Here is a 26798-nt window from a genome sequence, read left to right as displayed (position 1 = left end):
TTCTGCATACAGCTCTTTTGCCTCCTTAGGCAGGTTTATTCCTAGGTATTTTATTTTTTTCATTGCAATGGTAAATGGGAGAGTTTCCTTAATTTCTCTTTCTGCTTTTTTGTTATTAGTGTATAGGAATGCAAGAGATTTCTGCGCATTAATTTTGTATCCTGCTACTTTACTAAATTCATCGATTAGTGCTAGCAGTTCTGGTAGAGTCTTTAGGGTTTTCTATATATAATATCATGTCATCTGCAAAGAGTGACAGTTTTACTTCTTCTTTTCCAATTTGGATTCCTTTTATTTCATTTTCTTCTCTGATTGCTGTGGCTAAAACTTCCAAAACTGTGTTGAATAATAATGGTGAGAGTGGGCACCCTTGTTTTGTTCCTGTTCTTAGAGGGAATGCTTTCAGTTTTTCCCCATTTAGAATGATGTTGGCTTTTGGTTTGTCATATACGGCTTTTATTATGTTGAGGTAATTTCCTTCTGTGTCCATTTTCTGGAGAGTTTTTATCATAAATGGATGTTGAATTTTGTCAAAAGCTTTTTCTGCATCTATTGAGATGATCATATGGTTTTTATCCTTCAATGTGTTGATATGATGTATCGCATTGATTGATTTGTGTATATTGAAGAATCGTTGCATCCCAGGGATAAACCCCGCTTGATCATGGTGTGTGATCTTTTTAATGTGTTGCTGGATTCTGTTAGCTAGTATTTTGTTGAGGATTTTTGCATCTATATTAATCAGTGATATTGGCCTATATTTTCTTTTTTTGACATCTTTGCCTGGTTTTGATATCAGGGTGATGGTGGCCTCGTAGAGTGAGTTTGGGAGTGTTCCTCCTTCTGTTATATTTTGGAAGAGCTTGAGAAGGATAGGTATTAGCTTTTCTCTAAATGTTTGATAGAATTCACCTGTGAAGCCATCTTGCCCTGGGCATTTGTTTGTTGGGAGATATTTAATCACAGTCTCAATTTCTGTACTTGTGATTGATCTGTTCATATTTTCTATTTCTTCCTGGTTCAGTTTTGGAAGCTTGTACTTTTCTAAGAATTTATCCATTTCTTCCAGGTTATCCAGTTTATTGGCGTATAGTTGCTTGTAGTAGTCTCCCATGATCTTTTGTATATCTGCAGCGTCAGTTGTTACTTCTCCTTTTTCATTTCTAATTCTGTTGATTTGCATCTTCTCCCTTTTTTTCCTGATGAGTCTGGCTAATGGTTTATCAATTTTGTTTATCTTCTCCAAGAACCAGCTTTTAGTTTCATTGATCTTTGCTATTGTTTCCTTCCATTCTTTTTCATTTCTTTCTGCTCTGATCTTTATGATTTCTTTCCTTCTGCTCACTTTGGGGTTTCTTTGTTCTTCTTTCTCTAATTGTTTTAGGTGTAAGTTTAGGTTGTGTATTCAATATTTTTCTTGTTTCTTGAGGTAGGACTGTATTGCTGTAAACTTCCCTCTTAGAAGTACTTTTGCTGTGTCCCATAGTTTTTGGGTTGTTGAGTTTTCATTGTCATTTGTTTGTAGATATTTTTTGATTTCCTCTTTGATTTCTTGGTTGTTTAATAGAGTATTGTTTATCCTCTATGTGTTTACATTTTTTACAGTTTTTGTTCCTGTAATTGATATCTAGTCTCATGATTTTGTGGTCAGAGAATATGCTTGATACGATTTCAATTTTCTTGAATTTACTGAGGCTTGATTTGTGACCCAGGATGTGTATCTATCCTGGAGGATGTTTCATGTGCACTTGAGAAGAAAGTGTATTCTGTAGTTTTTGGATGGAATGTCCTATAAATATCAATTAAGTCGAGATGGTCTAATGTGTCATTTAAAGCTTGTATGTCCTTATTTATTTTCTGTTTGGATGATCTGTCCATTGATATAAGTGGGGTGTTGAAGTCTCCTACTATTATTGTGTTATTGTTGATGTCCCCTTTTATGGCTGTTAGTATTTGCCTTACGTATTGAGGTGTTCCTATGTTGGGTGCATAGATATTTACCATTGTGATATGTTCTTCTTGGATTGGTCCCTTGATCATTATGTAGTGTCCTTCCTTGTGTCTTGTAATAGTCTTTACTTTAAAGTCTAATTTTTCTGATATGAGTATTGCTACTCCAGCTTTCTTTTGACTTCCATTTGCATGGAATATCTTTTTCCACCCCCTTACTTTCAGTCTCTATATGTCCCTTGGTCTGAGGTGGGTTTCTTGTAGGCAGCATGTAGAGGGGTCTTGTTTTTGTATCCATTCAGCCAGTCTGTGTCTTTTGGTTGGAGCATTTAATCCATTTACATTTAAAGTGATTATTGACATGTGTGTTCCTATTACCATTTTCTTAATTGTTTTGGGTTTGTTTTTGTAGGTGTTTTCCTTTTCTTGTGTTTCCTACTTAGAAAAGTTCCTTTAGCAATTGTTGTAAGGCTGGTTTGGTGGTGCTAAATTCTCTTAACTTTTGCTTGTCTGTAAAGCTTTTGATTTCTCTGTCAAATCTGAATGAGATTCTTGCTGGGTAGAGTATTCTTGGCTGTAGGTTTTTCTCTGGCAGGACTTTCAGTATATCCTGCCACTCCCTTCTGGCCTGCAGAATTTCCGCAGAAAGATCAGCTGTTATCCTTATGGGTTTTCCTTTATATGTTATTTGTTGCTTTTCTCTTGCTGCTTTTAATATTTTTTCTTTGTGTTTAATTTTTGTTAGTTTTATTAATATGTGCCTCAGTGTATTTCTCTTTGGGTTTATTCTGTATGGGACTCTGTGCTTTTTGGACTTGATTAATTATTTCCTTTCCCATGTTGGGGAAGTTTTCCAGTATAACCTCTTCAAATATTTTCTCAGACCCTTTCTTTTTTTCTTCTTCTTCTGGGATGCCTATGATTCGAATGTTGGTGCGCTTAATGTTGTCAGCAACATCTCTGAGACTGTCTTCCATTCTTTTTCTTTTTTTTTCTTTTTCCTGCTCTGTGGCAGTTATTTCCCCCATTCTGCCTTCCGACTCACTTATTCGTTCTTCTGTCTTAGTTATTCTGCTGAGGCAGAAGAACGAATTATACCATCTAGAGTATTTTTAATTGCAGTTATTTTGTTGTTCATTTCTGTTTGCTCTTTAGTTCTTCTAAGTCCTTAGTAACTGTTTCTTGTATTTTCTCTATTTTGTTGTCAAGATTTTGTATCATCTTTACTATCATTACTCTGAATTCTTTTCCAGGCAATTTTCCTAGTTCCTCTTCATTTATGTGGTCTTGTGGGTTTTTTTTCTTGTTCCTTTGCCTGCAAGGTGTTTCTTTGTTTTCTCATTTTGCCTAATTTATAGGATTTGCTGTCTTGTTTCCCTATGCTGCCTAGTAGTAATTCCTCTTGTTTCTGCTCTTTATCCCCTGTGGTGGGGTTTGTCCAGTGTCTTGAGTAGGCTTCCTGGTGGGAGGGTCTGGTGCCTGCTTTCTGATGTGTGCCTCTGAGTCTTTTCTCTCTGATGAGCAGGGCCATGTCAGGTGGTGTGTTTTAGGGTATCTGTTACCTTAATATGGCTTTAGGTAGTCTGTGTGCTGATGGGTGGGTTTGTGTTCCTGTCTTGTTTGTAGTTTGGTGTGAGGTATCCAGCACTGGAAGTTGCAGATAGTCAGACGAAACCGGGTCTCAGACTCTGATACAGGGCTCCATGAGAGTTCTCTGCAGTTAATCTTCCCTGTGGCTGAAGACTCCCTAGTGGTCTAGCATCTTGCATTCGGTGCTCCCTCCCCAGAGCTTCCTACTTGACTTCTGATCGAGTAGTCCAGACTTCAGAGGTTGCTTGTCCCAGCAGTAAAGGGGTTTAAAGAAGACTGTCCAAGCCCCAGACTAATGGCAGAGTGTTGAGTCAAACAAATACTAGATCAAAGAAACACATATGTGCACAAGACATACAAATACCTAATCCAACAGAACATAAGGCACTAGGAAGACTTGACAGAAGAACCCCAGTATGCAATCAGGCAGTCAAAGAGAAAACTAACAAAAATTCAAAACCAAAAGCAACAACAATAACAACAACAAAAAAACAAACCACACACACACAAACACAAATCCAGGGAAATTTTGAAAGCTAGAATCAAATATAATAAAGAGCAAGATTACAACCAGGTAGACTGAAGATTCCCAAAACAAAATCAGACAATTATAATTAGAACGAAGATAAAGACCAAAGCTAATAATAAAAATCAAAGCAGTGTGTCATCTGGAGAATAAAGCAAGGAAACAGAGCAGACCGATAGTATTGATTATAAGTATATTAAGATAAAATAAACTAAAAAAGGATAGAAGACAGGGCAACAGAAGACCATAGTGTGACTGGAAATATGAAAAGAAAAAGAAAAAAATAGAAATGTATAAAAGAGAAGAAAAGAAGGTAGAAGAGTTAAAGCCAGCACTACAAAAAACTTAGCTAGAAATAGAGATATATAAAAAGGCTTAAAATAAAAACAGAAGAAAAAATAGAATAAAAAATATGTTATAAAATGTGTAGATCACTTAGGACTAAGATCGTAATTAATTAAAAAAAAAAAGCTAGAACTGACCCCAGAATGGACCAGATCAATAGGATTAATAATAATATTTATGTTTCCTTGGGGGTCTCAGCTGTAAGTGTCCTTCTACCCCCCTTGGGCTTTTTGTATTACTCTGCGACCAGCAGAGCCTCCTTTATTGTTCATCTGTAAGTACTGGTGTGTGGGGAGAGAGAGGGTACAATAGTGGCCCCTTCCCCTGGGAATGAGTGAACAGTAGCACACTGCCTGGGTCGCAGGAGCCTGGGCGGCTGTGGCAGTGCCTATTGCAGAGGGAAGCCGGCAGCTCAGGTGCAAAAAGAATGTTACCAGAGCTGGGCCACTCTGCGGACTTCTGGCTCTCAGCTGCAGGCACTCCAGGCCAGCCCTGCCAGGAGGCTTTTTGTTATACCCTGTCAACTGCAATAGCCAGGCCCAGAGGGGGTCTTCCTTTGTTTGTAGGAGGTGCAGAGAGAGAGAGAGAGAGAGAGAGAGAGAGAGAGAGACTACACCTGTGGCTCCTCCCCCCTGCTTGTGAGTCAGCAGTATCGCACTGCCACCATGACCGCCCAGGTTTCCGTGGTAGGCATTCTCTGCTGCGGATTTCTTCTCTCCTGTCCCCTCAGTCCATCTCCCCATTGCCAACAATGTTTCTCACCCTTAACCAGTTCTTCAGTTCCCACATTCCAGCTTCCAGACCCCCTGTTCAGCTGTGAACCCACATCTCTGTCTGGACATGCTGAGCCATGGTACGGACTTTCTGTGTGTTTCTCATTCTTTCCTCTCTGCCACAGATTAGCTGTTTCACCCTCTTTGAACAGTCCCAAATGCCTCCCTTCTGACCCAGTGAAATTCCCTGTTGGAGAAGGGGTTTTCCCATCAGATAAGGGATGTTTCCCCGAATTCTGCAATCTCCCCTCTGTTTCAATTCCCCCCACCACTGAGTATGGGACCCATCCCTTTCCTTTCTTCTCCTCCTCTTTCTCCTTTTTTTTTTTCCCTCTGTCCTACCCAGTTATGTCGGGATCTTTGCAGTCCTTTCTGGTGTCCAAGGTCTTCTGCTGATGTTCAGCTGGTTCTCTGTGGAAATTATTGTGTCTTTTGATGTATTCCTGATACATCTGTGGAGAGGGATACATTCCACGTCCTTCTACTTCGCCACCATCTTTCCAATCCCCTCAATATTTTTTTTTTAATAAATTTATTTATTTACTTAATTATTAGCTGCATTGGGTCTTTGTTGGTGTGTGTGGACATTCTCTAGTTGTGGCAAGTGGGGGCTACTCTTCCTTGCAGTGCGTGGGCTTCTTATTGTGGTGGCTTCTCTTGTTGTAGAGCAGGGGCTCTAGGCATGTGGGCTTCAGTAGTTGTGGCTCACAGGCTCTAGAGCACAGGCTCAGTAATTGTGGCACACGGATTTAGTTGCTCTGTGGCATGTGGAATCTACCCACATCAGGGCTCAAACCTATGTCCCCTGCATTGGTGGGCAGATTCTTAACCACTGTACCACCAGGGAAGTCCTCAATGGTATTTAAATCCCATAAAAAATGAAGTATAACATATACAATAAAGTGAAAAATCTTAAGGGTATGGATCACTGATGTTTTACAAATATATACAGCTGGATATACATCACCCATTTCAAGATACAGCATATTTCCACAAAGAGTTCCCTTGTACCTCTTCCCAAACAATACCACCTCCTCCTGGAGGCAACCACTTTTACTACTATAGACTAGTTTTACCTATTATTGAACTTGTATAAAGAGATTCCTATAATGTTTGTTTTTAAGTGTCTGGCTTCTGCTCAGCATAATTTTTTGAGGTTCATTAGATTGTTATGTTTATCAGTGCTGGTATAGTACTCTATTGTACAATTGTACCACAATTTATCCATTGCTCTGTTAATGAATATTTGAGCTGTTTCCAGTTTTTGTCTATTTTGAATGTCTTTTGCTGGAGATACACTCTTATTTCCCTTGAGTGTATACCTAGGAGTGGAACGGATGGATTACAGGTTAGGTGTATATTTAGCTTTAGTATACTGCCAGTTTTCTAAAAAGGTACCAGTTTTCCAAAATGGAAAAGAAACTAAAGAAACTCAATCCTAGTGACTGACATTAACACTACTGATATTTAGTTATTGAAGCTTATATGATATTTCAGCTGTTATGCCATAGAATTTATATCACAATGTAATTCTACTTTGTTTTTCTCACATTTGGCCACTGCATGGAAGGAAATCCAAAGAAGGAGTCATTTGTGAAATTTATATAAGAATGCAAAAATCCTCAAATTTCTCTGAAACCTCTTTTCTAAAGCAGTGTTCTAGTAAAAGATTTCACACACACGCCTTCTTGCACACACACACTTACAATACATACCAGTTTTTCAATAAATAATCTACATTTCTTGTGGGAGGAAAAGCTTCCCTTATTTAGGTAAGTTTTTTCTTTCAGAGAAAGCATTTCATTTTAGAAGTATTATGTCTTATTCTAAATTATCTAATGTTTGCTAAAAATTTCTTTATTCTATAAAAGGTCATGCAATCTCATGTAGTTTAAGATGTCAGTTTTATTCTCTATCACTGTTTCTTTTTTTATAATTCAAGTGACTTTTAAAAATTTATCTGCTTTTTTTTCTAGAAAATTCTTCAGAAATTTAACACATGTTTAGTGACTCTTTTCATATGATAAAAATTAACTATTTGCTTTAAACTTTGAAAGAGAATAGTAATAGAGATGTCCTTCAGTTTAAACTCATCTATAAACTTAAAAGAACAATAGCAAGAGGATTAGGTAAGAAGCAATTTATTTTTGCTTGGCTCCATAAAAGAGTTAAAAAAATACCAGGCTGAATTATCTGTTTACAATCTGTAGGTTTGTGTATTTTCTCTTACTTGCAATCTCATTTTCCTCTGATGTTTTCTTTTGATGACAGTCTAAGATTTTCTCATCTGAAAAGTTATATGTTGGGATTACAAGGACTAAGGAATGAGGATGCATGTGTATTCCCTTTTTTAGAGTAAGGAAGACTCAGCACTTATGTTTGGTTGGGAATGAGGATTCTTAATTGTCAACAGTCCTTGTTATAGAGGCTGTTATTAGCACCATCTTTTGAAACTGTTCAGTAAATGCAGTCAAAGTTGGAATAAATTATTTTATTTAAATTTATTTTTATTTAGCTTATATAAAAATAAATTTATTTTTATTTTATTTAACCAACTTATTTCTTTATGTTGATTCTCTTGATATTGTCAATATCATTTTGAGCTTTGTGCATTCTTGTTTCACATTGTAGAGCAAGAAGATTATTATAGCTCATCTATATGTAGCACTGGTATGCCTGGGACTATAATACTGAGTTTGTTTATAAGCACCAAAAATGCCATAGAAATGTCAACAAAAGGGAAACATTCTAAAGAAATGTGAAAAAAAAAAGAATCTTTTTTTTTTAAACCAGAAGGAAAGACAAAAGTAAATATAAACAGTTTATTTAAATGCTGTTGGATATTTAAGTATACATGAATACCAATATAGAAAGGGAGTATAGATTGAGATCATTGTTTTGAAATATTATCCCATGGATAATATTTACTTCTTTCAAATTCTCTCAGTTGGAGGATGCTTATTCTTGGCTATTATACCCTTTGTAGTCTCCAGGGTAGGGATGGTGTCACAGGATTCCTGCTCTCTATCCCCGCATCTACACTATGGTTCTACCACCTTAAGTCAACACTCACTCCACTTCTGAAATCTACACACAGATGCTTCTCTTTCCCACCCTCATAGTTTCAGTCATGCTGGGCTTCTCTCCTCTGCTGTGTTATCTGGGAACTTTGACCCTCAGTATTTTCAAGTCCAACTCCTGCTATTATCTTGAGCAGTTTTAGCATCTTCATTGATGACCTGTTTAACACGTTGATTGAATTGTCTTGGAAATCAGAAAACCTGGGTTTGAAATTACATTCTGTGATTCAGTGTAACATTTAAGTTTTCTAACTTCAGTTTCCCCATCTGTAAAAAGGGAAAGTATCTTTTAAAGATGGTAGTTATAAAGTCGTAACGTGATGGTGGAAGTATCACACAAATTATATATAAAACCATGCCATAGTCTTATTCAGATGCCTGTTGTATAGTCATCTTTACTCAGTGACAGTTATTTGATCAACCAACTCATACAACAATGTATTATATTTTGTGTTATATTTGAAGATTCCATTTTGGGATCTATTCTCTGATTGTATCTTCCACATCATAAATTCCTTGACCATATTAACTCTCTTAATATTTAAAACCCATCCTTCTATTCATTTAGTCATTCACCTCTCTTCTACTTCACTCTCCTGCTCTTGTCCATAATGAAGAAGAAGTAGGATGATGGATCTCTTCACTATGTCATTTCTGAGAGTGAGGTATCCTATGGTCTAGCAATGGTTTTCATCTGGGGGTAGTAGTCTTCACCCTCACTCCAGGGGAGTTTTAAAATGGCGTGTGGGATGCTTGGGTTGTTACTGGCATTTAGTGCTTGGGGTAGGGTTGAGTAAACATCCTTAAGGCGTGGGACAGCCTCATGAATCTAAAATTTCACCTCCAAAATGCCAATAGTGCCCCTATTGAAGGCACTACTGGATACACAGGACTTTTGTTCATCTTTCATGACTTGGTTTTTTCCCTTAGCTTCCTTAGGGAAAACTTGCCACTTCTTTCTCTGTGCTCCTATGTGATTTTCATTGTGTTGCTAATTGTATGTCTGTCTCTGACATTGGAACATAAGTGGCTTAGTTCTGGGAGCGTGTCTTTGATGCTTACTTTTGTATCCCTAGAGTATAACACAGATCACACTACAGAGCTGATGCTCATTGATTCTTTGTTATATATGAATTTGGAATCCTTAAGGATTCAACTTCAGTTTGATAGTAAGAGGTTGATGCATGTAGCAACAGCTATTGCATTTGAGATTCCTTTTAGAGTTCTTTAAGGGACATACTTAAAAATTCTATTGAGTAGAATACTTCATATAAGCCTCACACTCAGAAAATGTGAATAGATAATTTTTGGGTCGTGACTGGAAAAATATGGTAAAAATATTTGAGAAAACCCCTCAGCTTGAGGTAATGGTTAAAAAGCATTTAAACAAGTTTCTTCCTAAGTTTTTCCTTTCTGAATCTTACAAAAGAAAACCCTCCCTTCTTTTTTTTTTCATATCTCAGTAAGTGGTTACTTTTGAAAGTATTGTGTTCATTTTGAGTCATCATGCTTTGAAAAAGTGTTATAATCAGAGAAAATCCTAAAAAGAATGACCAAAATTATCCCAGGGATATAAAATAGTTTCTTCAATGAGAAAGTCTTATAGGGACTGGATTTGTTTGCTATAGATAAGGCAAAGAAGTGATTTGAGTGCTGTTTTCATCTGTTTTTGGGAGGATGTGGAATAGTTATTTTTATCATTCATAAAACAATGAATAAGAGAAAATGAGTTCATATCAGAGAAGAGATTTTAGTTAGTTGAATGACAACCTTTTTGACCATTAGGGTATTGAACATTGCCATGCATAAAGAAACAGGTCATGTGGTTTCTCTTAGCATGGTGGAGTGGAAAGATCCTGTCCTGGCTTGAAATCCTAGTCCCGCTTAATATTTCAGAGTCTTGTTTTTTCCATTTGTGAAAATAAGAATACTAACACACATCCTGGAAAATGTAGTCAGATTAAATGAGATAATGTGTAGGCAAACACCTGGGAAATAATGCTAGCTCCTTTTCCCTTTCTGGTGCATGTCTGGCATGTATTAGACACTCAATAACTGCTCTGTTTCCTCTGGAGATCTTTAAGGAGAGAGGGATGAGCATCTTCCTGGATGATTTAGAAATTTACCTGCCTAAGGACAGGAAGCTGGACCAAATGATCCTTTGAGAGTTTTTCAGCTTTAGGAGTCTTTACGTACTGTTTTAGTTTGGAAACTAATACATTAGAATTTCTTCCTTTTTTTTAAAAGTTCTTTTGTAGGAAAGATTGGCTAGTCAGCGATGTAGTGTTTGATGCATTCTGTGATTTAACACAGTAAAAAGAAAGATTCAGAGTGTCTTGAATGACTATATGAACCATGGAGAATTTTGATGGAAAGTTAATGAGAGCTTAAATTCTGAGTTAGTATCTTTCCTAGGAGGCTGGACTGCATGACAAATCACAATGTGTACTCTGCACTCAATCATTTTTATCTAAGTAAAATCAGGGTAAAGTGACTATAAAGGAGGAGCTTAAAAAGGTCCCTAAACGACAACACTCAACTTTGAAGACATAAAGGGAAATAAGGTTTAGCTCAGTTAGTCTTAGTTCTGAACCACATCCTTCTCACCTATGTTACCCCCAGACTGGCCGTCGAGAACCATAACCCTGTTTAGTTGTAAATGAAGAGTAGTTTCCACATTAACTTTTGAGAAAACAGTTTAATTTCTGTTTTTCATTGATGTTCAAGGAGGAGGAGACTTCTGCACTTTTGGCATGAAAAGTTCTAAAATATTAGGACGCTTAATATTTAAATCTGTGTGAAAACAATACCTTTAAGTAGAATGACATGTACTTTTAGTCACCTCTAGTCATTCCTTTTATAGATTAAGGAGAAACAAGTGCAAAAAAAGTAAATACTTGGCCTGCAGTCATAGTCACTGGAAAAGAACTTTGAACCTGTAATAAAGCTCACGTTTGTGCTAATAAGTCATAATTCCTGTCCTGAGGGATAAGAAATGTTGAGAAACTTTTTGCTACAGAACTATGGGATGTAATCCTACAGGACTTTCAGAGCCTGATTGAACTAAGTTTTCAGGTTTAGGTGCACTGATTCCTATTTTGCTATATACCAGGAGTCTTTAGAATTGGTTAGAGAACTCTCAGTGATACATAAATTCTATGTCTTGGACCTAATGAAACACAAACTTGGGGTGGTGTCACTTGTATATCTGTATTCCTGAAAAGCCTTCTGAGTGATTCTGATGATCCACCTGGTTTTGGAGTCACTGGTTTAAGTAATAAGAGGTACCATTAATACTTTGTGAATAAAGGGCATGTGGTTTCTGTTTCTTTCCTCCAACCATTGCATTGTGGCTTCCACAACCACCCCCCCACCCCCCACCCCCCCCACCCCCCCCCCCCCCCCCCCCCCCCCCGCCACCCCAATGAAATTGCTCTTGGGAGGATTACCAGTGACCTCTTAATTGGAAACTACAGTGGATACTTTTCCTTTCTTATCTCACTTTAATGGCAGTAGACAGTGTTGGCTAGCCCTAATGTATGCTGTTTTCTTTCTTGTCTCCCATAATATTAGTCTTTCCTAGTTTTCCTCCCACATATCTATTCTCTCCTTCTCAGTCTTCTTCATGACCTCCTTTTCCTCAGCCTGCTTTTAAAATGATTGCTCCCAGAATTCTATACTTTGACCTCATCTGTTCTTTTCACTTTTTTATACTGTCTAATACTACAGCCATTAGACACATGGGACTATTAAGCATTTGAAATGTGGCGAGTTTGAATTGAGATGTGCTGTAAGTGTAAAAAGTACATTGGATTTCAAAGACATATGAACAAAGTCATGTAAGATATCTCAGTAGTAATTTAAAACATTGATTACACTTTGAAATGATAGTATTTTAGATATATTAGTTAAATGAAATATATTATTAAAATTAATTATACCAGTTTCCTTTTACTTTTTTAGTGTGGCTAGTAAAAATTTTAAAATTACATATGTAGTTTTTATTTTGCTCACATGTATTTCTATCGGGTAGCACTGTTCGATATGTTCTTCCTAGATAATATCTCAAAGCTATCGTGGTTTTTAATTACCATATATAATATTTTGGCTCTCAAACTGGATATCTTCTACCCAGTTCTTTTTCCCTTGGATTTTAGGTTTGCATATTCAACTCTTGATTGGATACACTCCTTAAGCTGAACAAACAAACAAAAAACCAATTCGCTAAACTCACTTCTCTTTCCCTTTGTCCTATCTCAAATTGAACTCTTAACTCAAACCCAGAAATTTAAACTTCTGTCCAAACATGTACTAAGTCTGATTGGTTCCAAGTTCTAACTCTTGCGACCATTTGTTCCGTCTTTTCATTCCTGCTGCTTTGACTTAGTTTGGCCTCTGATCTTTTTCATGAATAATCACAGTAATTTCCTAGGTGGTTCCCTGCCTCAACTCTCCAACCTTATGATTCTTACTCCTGTCTAATCTACAAAGTGATGCCAGTGATAATTTTTTTAAAGAGTTTTATTGAGATATAATTGACATTGCAATAAACTGCATATATTTAAAGTGTACAATTTTATGTATTTTTTCTTATTAGTCATTTATTTTATATATATTAATGTATATATGGCAATCCCAATCTCCCAATGCCAGTGATAATTTAAATTTGTAGTCAATAAAACTGACCCTGACACTTTTTTTTCCTGGAAATCTTTTAGTTATTTCCTATCATAGTTGTAGAAGCAAATAAACATATAAACCTAACCTTGTTAAATGTGCTATCAGGCCTTCATGATTTGTCTCTGGTTGCTATCCAACCTCATATCTTATCAGAACCTCACATTCATTCTTTGCTTCAGTCATCCAAACTACTTGTAAACTCTTCTCCAAAATTGTAAATCCATTTTTAATGTTTTAAAAGAGTCATAGCCTTCTTTGAGAATTTGCGAAGGCTATCAAATGTCTCCTAGAAAATTAACATACAGAATTTTTGCATGTAGTTTCAGATGGATTTTGGGACACCTAAAACTGGGACAAGAACTGTAGTTTATATCCTTTTGTTTCTCAGGTATTCCTCTACATTGTATGCCAGTTTTCTTCTTGGCCATTTGTAAGTAAGCTTTGATCTCTATTCTGCTAATAATTATTGTGTAACAGGTCGCCTTGAAACTTAGTGACTTAAAACAAGAGCAATCATTTTATTAATTCTCGTAGTTTCTATGGGTCAGGAGTTTGGGAAGGGCTCAGTTGGGTGGTTCTGGCTTGGGGTTTCTTAAGCAGTTGAAGTCAAAGCAGGAACAGTAGGGGCTGGAGCAGCTTGTGGATGCCAGGCATCTCTCCATGTAATCTCAGGGCTTTTTCACGGCAGCTCTCTGCATGGACTAGTTTGAGCTTCCTTACAGTATGTGGCCTCAGAGTGGTCAGACTGTTTATATGGGGGCTCAGGGCTCTACTAACACAAATGTTCCAGTAAACAAGGCAAAGTCATCAATACATATGTTCTATGACATAATTGTGGGCATCATGCTGTAACCCTTGTGCAACATTTTATTGGTTGCAAGCATGTCACAAACCCACCCAGGTTCAAGGAGAAAGGAATTAGACTCCACCTGTTGATGGGGGTGGGGCGTGTCAAGGTACTTAAAGGGCATGTGGAATGGGAGATATTGCAGCCGTCTTTGGAAAATACAATCTGTCACAGTCTCTCAGCATGCTGCAATGCTACATAAAGAGCAGGTGGGGTTTAGGCACAATCTTTCCACTCTGTGGAGGAATCTGTTAGTAACAATGGCCTTTCTGTACTTTTAATTGATCTTTCCTTGGCCTTGCCTGTGGCAAAAATTAGTTATGGACTAAGCTTTATGATCTCAATATAAACATTCTCTACTATTAATGTCTGAACCTAATTATCAAGGAAAGAACCAGAATGAAAGGAACAGAGCAGCTCTCTCTTGATACATTAGATAGCAATTTTGAGCGAGTGAAGAAGGATATGTTCTCCACCTTTTAAAACTTGTGTCTTAATGACTTGATAACCCATTTGGATGAAACGAATGTGCTGCCATAGACAGCGGGAAGTTAAATGTTCTCCTGTGTGCTGATGGTCTATTATTGTGTGCCGAGGCTGGCCCTAATAGCCGGTGATTCTATAGAATTTTCGTCATAACTAAATAAAACTAATGATTTTTTAAGCCAGTTTATCTACTGCCTTTATTTGGCTTACTCTGGCAACTCATGCCTGTGGCCACCACAACTACATAGAATGTTTCTAGCTGGTTTATCTTGGAGGGTTCAGGAAGAATAGTAATGGATAAGTTGTAATACTGGTGTAGAAAGATTTTTCGTTCAAAAGTAATTGCATTCACAATCCATCGTGTAGTTCTTTGAAACATCATTTATTGATGAGAAATGAAAATTAAATGAAATTGGTAAAATTATAGGATAGGGAAAGTCCTCAAGAGTTCATCTGTTTTGTTGCTTCTAAGTATGGCTTACCTAAATCACACCAGATACAGACAACTCTTATAAAGGTCTGGAGCTACTTCTGGAATATGTAGGACTGAGTTCAGAGGAGGCCTGTTGAATATAGGATTGATTATATGCTGATCTTAGTGAATGTGAAAGTTGTTTTGTCTCAGAAATTAGAGACATTGATGTTTGGATTAAATTTGTTTTTGCTTCTCTCTTATCCATTAGCTCTGAAAGCTATAGCACAGAAACTATAACTAGGATGTTTTTCTTGAAGAACAACATGGAAAGAAGAAAAATAACTTTTCAAATTACTTCTTAGGCAATCCCTTAAAATATCACAATTCCCCAACCATCCATTCCATTTTCCCCCAGTCTAACCCGATGTAAACTCAAGAGGAGAGCCAGGCTAGATGATATTTTGGGCATCTCACTGTGGGAGCTAACGCAGAATGATTTAGATGGTATTTAATCCTTAGACAAGAAAATAATATGTTTGGCCTATTAAGGCATCTTTGCAAATTTGTAGTTTTGTCTACTTTTTAAATTTTAAAAATTTTTAAATGTTTTTATTTATCATTGTGGTTTTTGTTTTTTTGTTTTTTTTTTCCCGCTGTGTTCTGTGGCACGTGGGATCTTAATTCCCCGACCATGGATTGAACCCATGCCCCATGTAGTGGAAGTCTTAACCACTGGAACACCAGGGAAGTCCCAGTTTTGTCTACTTTTTAATTTAGCAGGTTCTCAGTAAATGGATTCTTCCAGTTATTTTCTGAAAAAGATTTGGTTTACATTTTTCAGAGTGGTTAAAGCATGTTTCTCTGTAGATGCATTTGATCGCTTGCCATTCACTTAAATTTTGTAGAACAAACCATCCCACATCAGAACTGATTACTTCCTAATTGTAGTTGTGGAAATGAGAAATCAACTCACACACTTAAGATTTTTGCTTTCTAGTGATTATCTGAAAAGGAGAGGTGATGAATATTGGAATTAGTATAATACATGGAAGCAAGATGGTAGTGAAAAGAACAGAAGCTTTGGGGTCAGAATTCCTGAGTTCTAGTTCTGGTTGTACCATTTGCTGTCTGTGACTTTGACAAGTTAATTTATCATCTCAGTCTTTCTTTCATAATCTATAAAATGGACATACTATTGGTACTTACAGAATTATTATTGAGAGTTAAATGTAATAGCATATGTTCAAGCACTGTGAAGAACATGAAGTTGTATATGACACTGTGAACATGCAGGAGACCTGAAGATAGCTTCTTACTGGCTTACTAAATACAAAATAGTTAAGAATCCAAACCTGGTCATGAAACCTTAAAGAGGGCAACTGAATCCAGTAATGTGGTAGAGGTAGTGGACTCAGGATCACTTGATTTGGGGTCTCCTCCTGACTTAGCTACTAAATGCTTGAACATCTTAGAGTATTTAGTTAACCTAGCTGTTCCTTAGTTTCTCATCTGTAACAAGGATTGCTTCCTCCTAAGGACTGTACAGAAAGTTAGATACTGGTTTTAAAGTGTGGTATAGAATGTTACATTCTATAAGTCTGATACCTCTAAGTTGTACCTTTAATGTTTGGAAGGGCAGAAAGTTTAATTTATTATTATTATTGCTTTTAAAATATTATTTATTTATTTATCTATCTATTTATCTATTTATCTGTTTTTGGCTGTGTTGGGCCTTTGTTGCTGCGTGTGGGCTTTCTCTAGTTGTGGTGAGTGAGGGCTACTCTTGGTACAGTGCGCAGCCTTCTCAATCTGGCGGCTTCTCTTGTTGCGGAGAACAGGGTCTAGTTGTTGCGGAGAACAGGGTCTAGGGTCGTCCACTTTAGTAGTTGTGGCGGGCAGCCTCTGTAGTTGTGGCATTCGGGCCCTAGAGTGCAGGCTCAGTAGTTGTGGTGCACCGGCTTAGTTGCTGTGCAGCATGTGGGATCTTCCCAGACCAGGGATCGAACCTGTGTCCCCTGCATTGGCAGGAGGATTCTTAAACACTGTGCCACCAGGGAAGTCCCTAATTTATTATTAGAAAGAAATTCTTAGTACTAGGTAAGCAAGCATCCACATGAGATCCAGAGAATGGCACGTCAGTTTGTTATATTTTCCCTTGAGTTGCCCATCTGGTGTGGCAAGTGCATCAGGAGGAAAGACTCTTCTCTCCCTAGGATCTTAAGTTCCTAAGATCCTCTTAAATCTTTCTCTAGTTGCCTCTTTCTGGCATCCCAGTTTCTTGTGTTTTTAGCTTCTGACTTGTGCTTTGTCAAGGTTGAGAAGGAGGTGTGCAGGTGAGAGATGGGGTGGAATTTTGAGCCTTTCAGGATGTGATTAAGAAAAATGATCTGCCTCTTCCAGGATCTAGGTGAAACATTTAAAGACTTTCTCTTGCTGATATTGTCCCACACTAATAGCCTAAATGTAGTACATTACAATGCTAACTCTCTTTTCTCTGTCTTACCAGGGATCTGTTTGCCAGTAAGAAGGAGAAACAGATCTCTTAACAACTGTACACTTTCCTGCTTCTCTGCCTCCACTGATAAGGGGACTTAACTATAGGATCCTTTCAGGTTCTAAAAAGGTGTGATTTAGGTTGGAGGATTCCATAGTGTCACTGAGGCACATAGGTGATAGATTTTGTTATGCCTATTGATAGGTGAAAAAGTGAAGGCACCTGCTAGTAGAATTTACAGCTTTGAGTTCAGTGCTTTAGCCATTAAGCAGAACTTCCTTCATGTAGGAGAAATGTTACTCTGAAAATTTGCAACTGTCACTCTAAGCATATTTTTTTAACATCATTGAACGGTTCGAGTAGATTTTCTGTTTGGAACAGAAGGTTCAGATACCGTGCAGTTCCAGAGTCTGTGCTCATAAAGTGTGAAGGCAGTGACTGTGGTGACCGTGTTCTTCCTATTCACTAAAACCCTTGTTTGATCTGAATATACCATTTTTTGTTCTCTGTGCTGCTCTTTCTATTGCTACTAAAGATACTTTTCCTAACTAGGGCTGCAAAATATTCCCATCATATTAGAAACTAAATTTTCTGTTGATTTATCCCCAAATTGATTTAATTTTTACCCCACCACCCAATGAATAATTAAGGTCTATGAATTCCAGTTTCTAAGTATCTCTTGAATATCTGTTCTCTCTTTCCTCTGTCCTTGATTGAGGTTCCCATCTTGTCTGTCTCCCTTGAGCCACTGTCAGAGCTTTCTGATGGGTCTTCTAGTACCACCCCAACTATTTTATAAAAAGTCACATTTGTGTAGCCTTTTATATTCAAAAAGTGCTTTTTAAATACACCTTTTCTTATTTAATCTTCATGCCAACTGATGAGGTAGATTTTATTACCAACATTTTACAATTGAGAAAAAACTAACAAAGGCTAAGAACTTTCCAAAGGTTATGTAGTTAGTAAATGGTAGAAGAATTCATATTTCAGAAAATAGATCATTAAAAAATTTATATGCCCCAGGGTAAAAACAAAATTTTCTGTAGATTACATTTGTGTAATGAATGCCTCATTATGAAATAAAAATATGACATAGAGACATGGACATATTTAAGAATAACTTTTTATTTTGAAAATGAAGCCAACTACTTTTAAAAAGTTTTAACATTTTTGTTGTTTTATGAAGTAATTAGGTTGAGTAATATGGCTTAGGAGAAAAATGCTTGGTGACTTTTCAAATTCATGCCTCTTTATTGAACATCTGCCAGAACTGATTTAGAGTATCTTATGTACTTTTTAACTGGACAGGGTTTTAACGAATAACTTAGAAAAACACATCATTTTTCTTTTTCCCTCTCTCCTTTCCTTTTAAAAATCTATTACATTTGGCAAACTCTGAAAGTAGTGAGAATAGATACGGAGAAATGAATGAAATGTTAAACAGTCTTAAATTGTATCTGGGAAATAATCTTTTTAAATTCTTAATTGTATAATTTAGGAGATTGTGATGTAAAGGAAACAAATGAACACCTTTACAGGTGGTTACCTTTTTTCCCCCCTTCTTCTCTAGATTGCGTAACTTTCTAAAAATAAAACTCACTAAAACATTTCTGCCATTTTGAAATTGTCAAACTTTATTTTTTAAAGAAATAATTGAAGTTCTACTTTCCAACTTTTAAATTTTAAAACAATTTTATACTTACAGAGAAGTTGCAAACATGGTACAGAAAGTTCCTATACCCTTCATCCAGTTTCCTCTAATGTTAACACTTTACAAAATCATACTGCAATAATCAAAACTAAAAAATTAACACTGATACAGTGCTATTAACTAAACTCCACATTTTATTCAGATTTTCCTAGTTTTTCCACTAATGTTCAGGTTTTACTTGTAATGAGTTTTTGAATACATGAATGGGGGATGAGAAAGTATAAGAAAATAACATTGAAACAGTGAGAATGGAGAAATACACAAATGAATATGGAAAGTGAGCAATTGGGAAGGCTTAATATTTTTATATTATACTTTGTCCTCTAACTATAACTGTATGTCTTAACTCAAGTAGAATTTTCTTGTAGCTTTGTTGATGAGAGGCATACTTTTTTTAGTTTTATAGGAAAATCATCACAAATTGTTCTTAGAAAAAGGTTACAGTAACTTGTCAAGAGAGCTAAATACACTAAAAGCAGTTTCTAAGTGACCATGGGAAAAAATCATTCTACTATTTGATTTCTAGAATTGAAATTTAAGTAAAATAAAAATATTACTTGATTTCCAAAAGTCTGTATATCAATTTAAGTCCACTTCTGCCAATAAATTATGATGAGATTCTAGGGCATATTGCTTAATGAAGTCAGTTAATTACCCATTTTTCCTCAAATATATTTTTACTGAAGATTGTGAGTGATGGATTCCTATACCCATTGACATAAAAAGTACCACCCCATTTATCCCAGATTTGAGGAGAAGGGACACATTGTTTGTATCGTCATGGCATTAGGGCTCCAATGGAGCTCCAGATACGGAAGGGGAGTTTCACTTCATGCGTACGCACAGCCCTTTCCTGATTCTGCCTGATTGCACCTGGGAATGCTTAGTCACTTCACAGCCGCAATGTGGTTCTCTGTGGGGTTTCCTGCTTACTAAATGGTAACTCATTTTCACTTCCTTATTCCTCTTGCATGCTGACAATTCTTAGGTGACAGGAATATGATTGACTGTGCTCAGAGTGTGAGCACAGTCATCTCTGAATTACACTAGAATACGAATGATATGTCTTCTGTAATTGTTGCTACCAAACAGCCTTGAATGAAATATCACTTCTAGAGTTCCCACTAAATACATCTACTTTCGTAGGCCTTTAAAAATGTTTTTAAAATTTGTTTTATTTTTATTTATTTCTCTTTTTCTGCTTTAATTACCACTGTTATAATGGTATTTAAAAAATAAAACAGCTTTTTGGAGATATAATTCATATACCATACAAGTCACCCATTTTAAGTGTACAATTCAGTGTTTTTTGTGTATTCACAGAGCTGTGCAATCAGTTTTAGAACATTTTCATCATCCCCAGAAGAAACCCCAGGCCCAGTAGTGGTACTCCCTATTCTTACTTGCCCCCAGCCCCTGGTTCTACTTTTTCTCTCTATGGATTTGCCTATTATGAGTGTTTCATAAAAATGATATCATATAATGTGTGACATTTTGTGACTGGTTTCTTTCTCTTAGCATAATGTTTTCAAAATTCTTCCATGTTGTAGTATGTATTAGTACTTCATTTGTTTTTATTGTCTCAAATATCCCATCATATGGCTTTACCACACTTTATTTATCCATTTACCAGTTGATGGACATTTGGGTTACTTCCACTCTAAGCTTATTGTGAATAATGCTGCTATGAAAGTTTGTGCATATGTTTTTTTGGGAGAACATATGTTTTCATTCTCTTGGGTAGATACCTAGAAGTGAAGTTTCTGGGTCATATGGTAACTCTATATCTAAGTTTTTGAGAAACTGCCAGTCTTTTTCCACAGTGACTACACCATTTTACAATCCTACCAGCAGCGTATGAGTTTTGATTTTTTCACATCCCTGCTAACACTTGTTATTATTTCTCTTTTTCATGATGGCCATTCTAGTGAGTGTAATGTGGTATCTCATTGTGGTTTTGATTTGCATTTCCCCAGTGACTAATGATGTTGAGCATCTCTCAATGTACTTATTAGCCATTGGTGTATCTTCTTTGGAGAAATGTGTATGGAAAACGTCTGCTTATTTTTAAATTGGGTTGTCCTTTTCTTGTTGAGTTGTAAGCTCATTGTGATTTTCATCTGCATTTCCCTGATGGCTAATGATGCTGAATGTCCTTTCATATGCTTAATGACCATCTGTAGATCTTCTTAGGAGAAACGTCTATTCAATTCTTTGCCCATTTAAAAAATGGTTATTTGTCTTCTTATTGAGTTGTAAGTATTCTTTATAATTTCTGTTTATAAGTTCCTTATTAGATATGTGATTTGCAAAAGTGTTTTCTCTCGTTTTTTTTATCTATTCATATCCTTGATCGTTTACTTTGAAACACATGTGATTTTTATTTTCATGAGGTACATTTATCTTTTTTCTTTTGTTGCTGTTAGGTGTCATATCTAAGAAATCAATGCTAAATTGAAGATCATGAGGATTTACTCCTATTTTTTCTTTTGTTTTATAGTTTTAGCTCTTATATTTAAGTCTATGGTCCATTTAGAGTTGATTATGTATACAGTGTGAGGAGGGAGTCCAACTTCATTCTTTTGCATTCTTCTCATCATTTTTTGAGGACTGTTCTTTCCCCATTGAATTATCTTGGTATGCTTGTCAGAAACGAATTGAAGGTGAGAATTTCCATTGTCTGTGTAGCTGCCTTGTGCCATCCATGCTGCCTTGTTTACAGTAGCTTAGTAGTAAGTTTTAAAATTGGGAAGTATGTGTCCTCCAGCTTTGTTCTTCTTTTTCTAGATTGTTTTGGCTATTCTTTATCCCTGAAATTTCCATAAGAATTTTAGGATCAGATTTTATTTCTGCAAAAAAAGGCACCTAGGATTTTGATAGGTGAAATGGCACTAAATCTGTAGATCAATTTGGGGAGTATTGCAATATTAACAATTTTAAGTCTTTTGAGTAATGACAGTGGGATATCTTTCCATTTATTTATATCATCTTTAATTTCTTTCAACAATATTTTGTAGCTTTCAGAGTATAAGTTTGTATTTTTTTTTGAAATTTATTAATGTCTTATGTCTTGCAAACTTGCTAAACTCACTTATTAGTTCTAAGAGTTTTTTTTAGTGGATTCCTTAGGATTTTCTATATACAAAATTATGGCACCTGCAAATAAAGATAGTTTTACTTCTTTCTTTCCAGTCTTTTATTTCTTTTTCTTCCCTAATTGCACTGGTTAAAACCTCCAGCATAGTGTTTACTTGAAGTGATGAGAGCAGACATCCTTGTCTTGTTCCTAACGGGGATAAGCATTGAGACTTTCACCTTTAACTATAATGTTAGCTGTTTTATTCCCCCCCCACATTTGCCCTTTATACCAACCTTGCATTCCTGAGAAAAATCATGAGTTATCATGGTGTATAATCATTTTTATATATTGCTGGATTCAGTTTGTCAGTATTTTGTTGGGAATTTTTGGTGTGTGTTCACATTCATCAGAGATATTGGTCTACAGTTTTATTTTCTTTTGATATTTTGTGTTGTTTGACTTCAGTTTTTACTGGCCTTACAGAATGAGTTGAGAAGTGTTTCCTCTCTTTCAGGTGTTGGAAGAGTTTGTAAAGAGATAGCATTCACTAGCAAAGCTAAAAAAAAAGCCTTTTGTTGTTGTCATTGGAAGCTTTGTGATTACTAATTCAGTTACTAATTCAATTGCTCTAATTGTTATATGCCTATTCAGTTTTTCTATTTATTCTTTAGTCAGATTTCAGTAGTTTATGTCTTTTTAGGAATTTGTCCATTTCATCTAGGTTACCAAAATTGTTGGTGTACAATTTTTCATTATATTCCCATATAATACTTTTTATTTCTGCAAGGTTGTTAATTATGTTCCTTCTTTCATTCCTGATGTTAGTAATTTGAATCTTCTCTCTCTTTTTTTCTTGGACAGTTCAACTAATAGTTTGCCAGTTTTATTCACCTTTTCAAAGAGCCAACTTTTTGTTTTGTTAATTTTCTGTATTGGAATTCTATTCTGTATTTCATTCTTTTTTGCTCTAATATGTGTTATTTCCTTCCTTCTCTTGGTTTGGGTTTAGTTTGGTCTCCTTTTTCTGATGTCTTAAGGTGGAAGGCTAGGTAATTGATTTAAGATCTTTCCTTTTTTTTAATATAGGTATTTACAGTTCTAAATTTACCTCAAATACTGCTTTAGCTGCATCCATAAATATTGGTATGTTGTGCATTTATTTTCATTCATCCTGGAGTATTTTCTAATTTCTTATTATGATTTCCTCTGCTTACTCATTGATGTTCTGGGAGTACGTTGTTTGTCCACATATTTTTGAGTTTCTCAGATATCCCTGTTATTGACTCTAATTTCATTTCATTGTGATCTGAGAACATATTTTGTATGAACTCATTTAAAATTTATTTTAGCTTGTTTTATGGCCTAAGATATGATCTGTCCTAGAGAATGTTCCATGTGTGCTTGAGAATGTACATTTTATACCTATTAGGTATACTGGGTTTATAGTGTTGTTTAAATTTTTTCTTTTTTGATCCTCTATCTAGTTGTGTTGTTCACTATTCATATTTCAGTATTGACTTCTCTACTATTATTCCTGAAGGGTTTATTTCTCCCTTCAAACCTGTCACTTTTGCTTTTTGTATTTTGGTGGTTCAATTTTTGGGTGCATGTATGCTTTTAATTGTTATATCTTCCTGATGCACTGACCCTATTTTCTTTATAACATCTCTCTCTTTTTCTCTAGTAGCTTTTTTGTTTGTTTGTTTTAAGTCTGTTTTGTCTGATACTAGTATAGCCACTCCAGCATTTGTATGGCTGCTGTTTGCATGATATATCCTTTCCCATGCTTTTATTTTCAGCCTATACGTGTCTTAGAATCTAAAGTGTGTTAGCAGGCCTTGGACTTCCCTGGTGGCACAGTGGTTAAGAATCTGCCTGCCAATGCAGGGGACATGAGTTCAAGCCCTGGTCAGGGAAGATCCCACATGCCGTGGAGCAACTAAGTCCGTGCTCCACAACTACTGAGGCTGTGCTCTAGAGCCTGTGAGCCACAGCTGCTGAGCCCATGTGCTGCAACTACTGAAGCCTGTGGGCCTAGAGCCCGTGCTCCACCACAAGAGAAGCCACCACAATGAGAAGCCGGCACACTGCAACAAAGAGTAGCCCCTGCTCACTGTAACTAGAGAAAGCCCATGCACAGCAACAAACACCCAATGCAGCCAATAAATAAATAAACAAATAAATTTAAAAAAACATTAAAAAAATAAAGTGTGTTAGCAAAGCCTCTTTAAATTAGTATTTCATTAAACTTATTTGGCACAAATGGTCATTTTTAACAGCAACAGTGTTGTCACTAATATATGGATGACAATGTTTATTTAATGTTCATACATATCATACTATTGTTCTGAATAATGTAATGATGGTTTTAGAATATTGGGTATGGTCTCTGCTTTTCAGGAAATTTAAAATATAGTATAAAGTATTTATTATCTGATTTGTTCCTACTGGTCTGAGAAGTATAGCAGAGAAAATGTGATTATATTAATATTATAGTGAGAAAGCAGATGATGTCTATAAACTTAAATTTGAACTTGCCTCTCACTTTAAATACATTAAATAATCCTAAATCCAAATGACAGTATTAATTTTAAATTTTTGGATTCATGCCACTACAAGTTTTGCCAATAATGATATCAGTAGTTAGAAGGCCCCCAGAAGTTTCCGATTTTTGTGGCAGTATCTTCCTTGAAATTGTGTTGAAAAGCAGGGGAAAAAAATCTAGTCGCTATATAGTCCCACTTACTTGCTTTTAACATATTTAGCTGCCTTGTAAGATGATTAACATAGTTTATGTATGGGCTTCAGAAAAGGAAAAATTAGCTTCTGAAAATGACTGAACAACAGCTGGAATTAATAAGGAAGTAAATGAATGAATATATTAACCAAGTGAAATGTGAAATGTTAATTTTTTAGGCATTATGTGCAATGAAAGACTTAGCAGAATTCAAGGTAGTGAAAAATAGAAACTGATATAACAATGATTAATAATAATGTTGATGAAAAACTTGATAGCTAATTTTATAGGGTACTCATTGTTTGCCTGGTACACATATGGGTCAAGAATTGGATTGTCAAATAAGACTGACATGAATTGGAGATGTTTATCAGTATCAAGCTTTACTTGTAATTTTAAAGATTCAAGCAATCAAAAGGCACAGGAGAAGCAGAAGGAGCTCCTGGACATTGGAGAGGCCCTCAGAGCCTTTCTTCTCACAGTGATAAAGTTCTCAACCCCAGAGCAGTGAATAAGATCTCAGATGAGGTACATGGATTACCTCATATAACACAAAACTGATGGGCTATGAAACATTTCCATTTTATACCAAGATAGTTGCATAGCTCGTGCCTTATTTCCCATAAATCTATAGATGCTAGGTTTGTTTACATAGTAATTCCAAACCAGGAGTATCCTGCTAAAGCCCTTTTATAAATAAATATTATGTTTTTTTTTTTTTAAAGCAAATACCATTAGTGTATTTGCCAGTTATTAGCATACTTGCAAGGAAATTAGACCAGGTCTTCTGCCCTCTTCTTTGGTGGGAGAGCCCCCTATCCAACAGAAAAAAAAAATACTTCTTTAACTCTCCAACAGATTAACTCATTTAAATTCAAATTCAATTATTTAATTTTTTTTTGTCTAAATAATGTAAAATATATTACCAAGGAACTTCAGACTTGTTTTTAAAAGTCTTTCATTTCATTTGGTTTGGCTTAGTTTGTTTGGTAGGGAGGTGGGTTGAGAAATATGATAAATATACAGAAAATATAAATATATTCTCACCACTAACGGATATCCACAGTAGCAATTTGTTGTATTTCTTTTGTGTGTATGTGTGTGTGCACATGATATACAGTTCTTTCCTTTGCAAACTCATATGATGGCTTTAATTTTCAGTTCCTCTGTTTTTCTCAACCCAACCCTCAAATCAGGATGGAGATCCAGTTCGTCCAGGAGTCGCCATGACCGATCTTGCCACTGGCCTTTATGCCTATGGAGCCATTATGGCTGGATTGATACAAAGATATAAAACTGGAAGAGGACTGTTCATTGATTGTAACCTACTGTCATCCCAGGTACCCATGCAGATAACATTTTAGATAGTGATGTATAAACACGTATCTGTGCTATACTTTTTCATATCAAATCCCGTGGTCACCTGTGCGAAAACAAAAAACCAAACAGCAGAACCCCCCCCCCCCAAAAAAAACCCCAAAACCAACAACAGCAAAAGCTCTTCTGTTTTGGTGTCCCTGATGTTGTCATATTAAAATATATGGCCCACAAAGATTTTGTTATAATGTAGACATTGCTGTTGAACCGGAATTTTAAAGACTGTTTTTATTAGAATAAGTTTATTACTATTTTTGAGACAGGAATATAGTTGTTTCTATTTTATTGTCATGTGAGCTCTGTAACTTCTTTTTTACCAGAGTTTATTCATCTTTTTTGTGCTTTGGGCTTTTTGGGTAGTTTGGTGAAGTCTGTGGACCTTTCCTCAGAGTTATGTTTTTAAATGCATAAAATGAGATACTTAGAATTACAAAGGGAGCTAATTATATTGAAATATAGTTATTTCGATATAAAAACCAATTTTGTGCTATAATAGTATGTATGATTTTTCATTAATATATTACAACAGAAGATCTATTAGTGGATTCAATAACTGTTGCAATTTTGAGGTGGAGTTGAGCATAAGTGATATTTTAACATATCTGCAATAACTATAATATGATAAGAAAATATGTGTAATATTTACTGGTGATCAAGTCATATTTAGGTACTTCTAATACTCCTGTGGTTTGTTGCCTACATTCATAA

The 26798-nt window shown here is 35.8% G+C and overlaps 1 protein-coding gene across 2 annotated transcripts in view; it reads left to right on the top strand.

Moving 5' to 3' along the window:
- Positions 1-26798, top strand: part of SUGCT (succinyl-CoA:glutarate-CoA transferase) — a 667361-nt gene that overhangs the window by 73471 nt on the left and 567092 nt on the right. Inside the window, exon 8 of one of the 2 annotated variants that reach the window (XM_057731038.1) lies at positions 25910-26053. The exons of the other annotated variant lie outside the window; for it this stretch is intronic. Coding sequence (XP_057587021.1) covers positions 25910-26053 — 144 coding nt within the window. The remainder of the gene's footprint in view (positions 1-25909; positions 26054-26798) is intronic. 2 annotated transcript variants of the gene reach the window in all.

This window comes from Hippopotamus amphibius, chromosome 4, assembly GCF_030028045.1.
Source record: "Hippopotamus amphibius kiboko isolate mHipAmp2 chromosome 4, mHipAmp2.hap2, whole genome shotgun sequence".
Classification (NCBI taxonomy): domain Eukaryota; kingdom Metazoa; phylum Chordata; class Mammalia; order Artiodactyla; family Hippopotamidae; genus Hippopotamus; species Hippopotamus amphibius.
Note: the sequence above shows the minus strand (reverse complement) of the source record. Positions and strands in the feature narration are given on the sequence as shown.